This window comes from Penaeus chinensis, chromosome 41 (assembly GCF_019202785.1).
Source record: "Penaeus chinensis breed Huanghai No. 1 chromosome 41, ASM1920278v2, whole genome shotgun sequence".
In the NCBI taxonomy this organism is placed as follows: Eukaryota; Metazoa; Arthropoda; class Malacostraca; order Decapoda; family Penaeidae; genus Penaeus; species Penaeus chinensis.
In genome coordinates this window covers 9,939,113-9,946,612 of record NC_061859.1, presented here as the reverse complement: position 1 = coordinate 9,946,612, position 7,500 = coordinate 9,939,113, and the positions used below count along the sequence as shown (strand labels likewise).

Genomic DNA, 7,500 nt, shown 5'->3' with positions numbered 1-7,500 from the left:
CTTTATCATTATCATTATTATTATTACTTCTACTACTACTACTATTATACTATTATTATTATTGTGATTATTATTATCACTACTACTTCTAGTACTACTATTATTGTGATTATTATTATTGTTATTGTTATTATTGTTAATATTATCATTATTTTCATGGTTATTGTCACTACTACTATTTATATTATTATCATTTCTATTATTGCTATTACTATCATTATTGTTATTATCCATATTATTATTATTATTATTATTATTATTATTGTTGTTGTTGTTGTTGTTGTTGTTGTTGTTGTTTTTATTATCATTTTAATTTATCATTATCATTATTATTATTATTATTATTATTATTACTATTATTATTATTGTTATTATTATTATTATTATTATTATCTTTATTATCATTACCATTCCTACTTTTATCAACAGTATTAATATTTTAGTTGCTATTATCATTATTATATACATATATTATTATTACTATTATCATTATTTTTATTATTATTATTATCATTATTATTATTATTATCATTATTATTATTATCATTATTATTATTATTATTATTATTATTGTCATTATTATAATAATAATTATTATTATTATCATTATCGTTATCATTATGATAATAACAATTATCATTATTATTGTTTTATTATCCTTATTATCATTATTATTCTCATTATTATTATCATTATCATTATCATTATCATTATTATTATTATTGTCATCATTATTATTGTCGTTAATCTAATTGTTATTATTATTATGTATTATCATCTTTTTTGCAGTTTATTATTATCATTATTACTATTACTATTACTATTACTATTAGTATTATTATTATCTTTATCATTATCATTGCCATTATCATTATCATTATCGTTATCGTTATCGTATCGTTATCGTTATTGTTGTTGTTGTTGTTGTTGTTGTTGTTGTTGTTATTATTACTTACATTATAATTATAGCCATTATCATCATCATTGTTATCATTATCATCATTATCATTGTATTACTCTTGTGGTTTTTGTCGTTATTGTAATGATTAGTATTGTTATTGTTATTACTGTTATGTTACCATTCGTATTATTATTAGCATAGCAATAATTATTATCATTATCATTATCATTATTACCAGTACTATTATCATCATCATCATTATCAATGTTATTATCATCATTTATGATTCTATCATTTTCATTTCATTATCTTTGCTGTCATTTTGTGATCTTTATCATCATCATCATTATCAACATTATTATCATCAATATTACCTTTGTGATTATTATCATTTTATTTTCTATATCATTATTTCTTTATTATTTGCATTTTTGTATTTTTTGTTACTATTATCTTCATTGTTATTTTTGCTACTATCATCGTTATTATTCTCTTTAAGTTATCTGAGTTGTTATTACTATTACTATTACTATTATTGTTATTATTATTATCATTAGTATTGTTATAATGATGATGTTATGATGGTGATAATGATAATGATAATGATAATGATAATGATATTGATAATGATAATGATAATGATAATGATAATGATAATGATAATGGTAATGGTAACGATATTGGTAACGATAATGTTAAGGATAATGTTAATGATAATGTTAATGATAATGGTCATGATAATGGTCATGATAATGGTCATGATAATGTTAAGGATAATGTTAAGGATAATGTTAATGATAATGTTAATGATAATGGTCATGATAATGTTAAGGATAACGGTAATGATCATCCTTACTCTTATCCATATCCTAATTATTAGTATTATTATTACTACTACTATTACTACGATTCTATTGATGTTATTACTATGATCACCATCTTTCACCTTCATCATCATCATCATTATCATTATCATTATTATCATTATCATCATTGTGATTATTATCACCATCATCATCATTATTCTTCGCAGTATTAAATATTAAGTCTAACATTACCATCGTATTAATTGGTGTTTTTATTATTATCATTGATATATTTACCGTTCTCCTTATCCTTTTTATATTATCATCATTGTTATCATTCTCAGATATCATTTTTATAATTATTACTATTACTTTTATCACTATTGTGCCCTACAATTATTATTGATTATCGTGTTATTATCATCATTATCATATGTTCTGTTGTTATTGTTATCATTATTTTCATTGCCATCATTATCGTTACACATTGCTACCTTTTTTTATTTGCTGATTATTGTCATCATATAATTTTATAGTGGCTATCAATATTATCGTTATCTTCATTATAATGATCACTTTTTTTTCATTACTATCATCATTTCAGTAATATCATTATCATTATTTTTTGTTATAATTATCGAGGGTTATCTTATGATTATCTAACAATTGCTATTGTTAACAATATTATCAAAAGTCTTATATTAACTCAACCAACAAAAGTCTTTATAAACATATTTCAGATTTCCTGCGTAGAAGTATACTACGGTCGACATACTCTGACTGACAGTATTAATGCAAGACTATCACACCTATCTGATTATAAGAACGCATACCATCTAGTTACAGGAAGTATCTATGCAATATTTGCAGCTTTCAGTCGGTAGAAACCCCCCACTTGTAGTTCACCAACTGCCCTTTGATAACTGCACAACAGGTGTAACTTACCTACATACACGACCTAATTTCCACTTGTATTGTAGTACATCACCTATCATCTACTTACAGAGCTTGCCATGTGTCTACACTGTATCATGTACTACTTGCCTATTACTATACTACCTAGCAGGTCTATCAGCAACGTTGGGCTCATTACAGAATCGTTTCTTAGCGTTTGGTGCTTTGTAATGCTACATTTCCCACTGTATCAATGCATATTGATTTACGGAGATGCCCTCTATGTCCACTCAGATAAGGGACCAGCTCTACAGTACCTACCGCCTACAGTGCCCTTTACAGTTACCCTACAGTATCTCTATGTGCAGCAGATCGAAGGGGGATGGAAGGCTCCCTTAGCCTCAGATATATCACAGACCTTCCGGTTCTCGGCACTCTCTTCTTACACCCCTTATACCCTCTGTGGAATATCCTGAACCGGCTGCCGTTATCTACCACTTATCTACCACACGTTACCACACAATATTGCTTACCCACGGAGTCTACCGCCAAGAGCATAGGAGGGAATTATAAACAGAATTGCGCGAATCAGTATTCCTTATTAATCGTAAATTAATTTGTCGAATTATTCGTCTATGAATTATTGAATTGCATAATGTTATAACTAGCATAGAAATGGGACTGTTATTAAATTCCCAATGCCATGGCAAAAACAAAATATTGATGTTTGATTTCTACTACATTAGGACAGACTCTAACGTAATTCATAGATTTATTCACCTGAAAATTATTTAATTAAACACAAATGTTACAAGCACAAATTAGTTAATTTAATGTTGAGTCTCTAATATTAGATAATTATGTATGTATCTGTGTGTTTTTGTGTATGTGTGTGCATACAAGAATGCATGCAAATATACACATACACACCCATGAATGGTCAAACACATACACACCCATATATAGGTATGCCTGTGCATATATGTGTGTGTGTGTGTGTGTGTGTGTGTGTGTGTGTGTGTGTGTGTGTGTGTGTGTGTGTGTGTGTGTGTGTGTGTGTGTGTGTGTGTGCTAGGCTGTATTTGATTAATCTTATGAAGTTATTAATTTATAAACATAATGGCAAATAATTGTTTAATCATTAATCAGTCTTCTACCGATTTTACTCATTTAACTTATTACTCAAGAATATTCAGTAAAATGAATGATATATTAACTAATATTTAGAATTAACGTGGAAAAGATATTTTGTATTCACTGGCAAATTTTACATGACATTTAGTAAATAAAGAATTACACTTTACCCTCATATATTTTGAATTATGACACATAGTTATCAAAGTGTGGAAGTGGCATTAATGTAAAGATTTGACATTATCTTGAATAAATTACATGGATATTACTAAATCACGTTACTTTCTCGTTAGTTGTTTGAATGCCAGATTTTATGAAAGATGATTTATATTAAAGTAGATGATTTTACATTATCTAGACACGGGACAGAAGCACTTACTTTCTGGTGATAGAACCGAGGTTGGAGTTGAGAGAGTGGAAGCCCTGTTGATACTCCTCGTGGCGGCGCACGTAAGGCAGGTCCAGGAGGTCGGGGTACGGCCCCGTGCTGATCATGGACACGATCGAGCCGGTGGGACTGCACTCCCGCCGCAGGATGTCTGTCTCGTGCTCGAGGTTCTTCAGGCTCATCTTCTCCCCGAGGTCACTGCGCGTCCTCGCCAGGTCGTTGGAGGCCAGCTCGACGTAGGACACGGTGCTTGGGGAGAGCCTGAGGTCGACCTCGAGGTCGTCCTTGTACCTGCGCGGGTCGGAGACGGCGTCACTGTAGCGCTGGATCTTTTCGGTGTAGTTTTCGCGAGCGTAGTGGCCGTTGGCGGCGCCGCGGCCCAGGTACGACTGCTTGGCCTGCATCGGGTGCAGGGGCGCGTCGTCGAGGTCCCCCGAGGGCACGGCGTGGTAGTCGGCCACCTCGGGCTGCGCCATTACCGAGGAGCCCCGAGACATGGAAGACTGAGCCGCCGCCAGCATCTCCCGCCCCTCCCGGTCCTCCTCCTGCCTGCGGAACCTCCTGACTCTCTGGCGGCGGTGGATGATACAGCTGACGAGGAGGAGGATGGTGACGAGGAAGCCCAGGCCGCTCAGCAGCCCCCCGGTCATGTAGGCCGGGTTGATGGCCACCAGGCGGTACTCGCTGATCTCGTTGGACACCTCCAGCGTGACGTTGGCCTCGGCGCGCCCGGCCTTGTTCTGCGCCACGCACCAGTAGATGCCCTGGTCCTTAGCTCGCACTTTCCCTATGGTCAGATTAGAAACTTTGGCAGTGTTATTGAAGACGGAATCGCGTACCTTGTAGCGCACTTTGTAGCGTTTTTCCCCGTGATACCAACTGACGTTGGCCTCTACGTCCCCCTCCAAGCGGCAGGCGAGGGACACGCTCTCGTCACTGGAGGCCATGATCCGCGGCGTGATGGCGCTGACCTCGGGGGCGCACGCAAACTCATTCAGGCCGAGCGTGTGCCAGCTGCGGCTGCTGATGCGACGCGGGCGGGCGCAGGTCGGCGGCACGATCCCGGCGATCTTGTGGTCTATCATCCACCGGCGGAGAGGCCACAGGCTGCAGTCGCACCTCCACGGGTTCTCGTTCAGGTGCAGCCCGTGCAGCGCCATAAGCGGTACCAACACCTCTTGACTAATGTGAACTAGCCTGTTATCTGTTAACTTCAACACTTCTAAGCTTGCAAGACCCCTAAATGCATTATCTTCTAAACTATATATACTGTTATTCGACAAATCTAGACGAACTAGTTCCGGCGTGGCAGAGAACGCGTCATCGGGGAGGGAAGTGAGGGCGTTGCTGGCGAGGCGGAGGTCCCGCAGGCCCGGCACGTCGCAGAGGGCGGCAGTAGGCACCACTTGGAGCAGGTTGTGGCTCAGGTCGAGCTCTACCAGGTTGGCCAGCATGTTGAAAGCGCCGCGTTCCATGTGCTGCAGGTTGCAGTAGTTGAGCCACAGCTTCTGGAGGTTGACGAGACCCGTGTCAACGAAGGCGTCCTTGCGCAACACCTTGAGGTTGTTGTACTGGAGGTCCAGCACCTGAGTGGACGGGTCGAGGTTCCGCGGGATGACGTTGAACTCGGCCTTGATGCAGGCCACCGTCTCCTTCCCGTCCTTCCACTTGCACTCGCAGCCCCTCGGGCACGCGCCGCTCGCCGCCCCGCAGATCATCCACGCGAGAGCGAAAGCCCAAACCCAAGCCCGTAGATGAAGAGTCTCCGGTGTCCGTCCAGAGAGACGCAGTGGCTGTGGTTTACTGCTAGGTCCCCTGCACGTCCCCATGGTCCGGTGTGGGCGGCCTGAGGGACACCATCTCCGGGTGTGGGCGTCCAACCCGCTCCGGCCGCCCACGGACGAGGCCACTGTCTTACTGAGCCACTATTCACTACGCGACGGCTGCTTAGACGGTGCTAGTGTCAAAAGTTCTTTTGTCGAGACATCCAGCAAAGCCGATTACTGGGTGTCATCTATATCATCTTTAGCCAAGGACCGAGGCTATAACCAAAGCTTCTGTCTTTCTATAAATATCATTTCCGTAATTTTGCAATCGGGATTACACATAGTTAAGAATAGCAAAGCACCGCGACGCTGTCTTATTTCGAGATTCTTCCCTCCTTCTTTGCCAGTCTGTCACCAAGGAACACTTAATATTCTCGACATTTTAACGATCCCAATAGTTCCCCTAGTTTATGTAGTCCTACTTCTATCGCAATGCATTTTCTAGAATGAGTTCTCAGAAACGAGACATGTTATTCATTAAAAAGGTCCTATGGAGAGGACGTAGTCACGTGCCCCAAATGGGACTCATTTTTGCCCGCAAGAGCCAAGACCCCCTTCGCTCCGCCTCTTTGGCTCTGTGCCTCTGTAAGTGGTTTAATCATGTTGGGTTATTCTTTGAGGGGAGCTGATATAATTTCTGGAAAAGAGGAATAAAATGTTAAAGCATGCGGTCTCATGAATAGGATCTGCGTAACTTTTTTTAAAAAAGTATATATTCAGTTAAGAGAAAAAATAGACGATATTTAACTGCGCAAAAATGATAGATAAATGAATTAAAAATCATGTTGCAAACCCTTCAAATCAAGTTCCTGGAATGACAAACAAACTCTGCACAGGAAACTCCACTCAGTCACGTCTCTCGTCAGGAGGAAGAAAAAAAAAAGGGCTTTCCTTTGGGGAAGTCCTCCTTCGAGACGAGTTTTTTTTTCCAGCACTCGACAAACATCTCTTCTCCCCCAAAGATTGACAGGTGTTTACTCAAGAATTGTCCATTGCAGACTCTACCCCTTCGGCCTTCCCCCTTAGCCCTCCTTCCCTTTCCCTTCCTTTTCCCCTTCATTCCACTCTCCTCCGCTCTTCTCCAATTCCCCTTCTCTTGTTACCAACTCTCCAGGCTCACACATACATGCACGTACATCTCGCGTTGATTTCTCACCCATTTTATTGTTTTTTTTTTTTTCTATTTCTTTCTTTATGCCTCTTTATATTCATGTAACCTACTGTATGTATTCATGTCTTTATGTGTCTAAAACATACTAACACACACACATACATATGAGATAGAGATAGAGATAAAGATAGAGATAGAGATAGATAGAGATAGATAGATAGATAGAGAGAGAGAGAGAGAGAGAGAGAGAGAGAGAGAGAGAGAGAGAGAGAGAGAGAGAGAGAGAGAGAGAGAGAGAGAGAGATAAAGAGAGAAAGAGAGAAAAAGAGAAAGAGAGAAAGAGAAAGAGAAAGAGAAAGAGAAAGAGAGAGAGAGAGAGAGAGAGAGAGACAGACAGACAGAGGAAATATCCGTCTATATCTGCGTTTATCTCTATCTAT

At 38.6% G+C, this 7,500-nt stretch overlaps 1 protein-coding gene across 2 annotated transcripts in view; it reads right to left on the bottom strand.

Moving 5' to 3' along the window:
• Positions 1-6,921, bottom strand: part of LOC125047744 — a 13,699-nt gene extending 6,778 nt beyond the window's left edge. For both annotated transcript variants that reach the window (XM_047646157.1, XM_047646159.1), the window contains exon 1: positions 4,115-6,921. In XM_047646157.1, coding sequence (XP_047502113.1) covers positions 4,115-5,952 — 1,838 coding nt within the window. In that variant the 5' untranslated portion in view covers positions 5,953-6,921. The remainder of the gene's footprint in view (positions 1-4,114) is intronic.
• Positions 6,922-7,500: the final 579 nt, after the last annotated feature.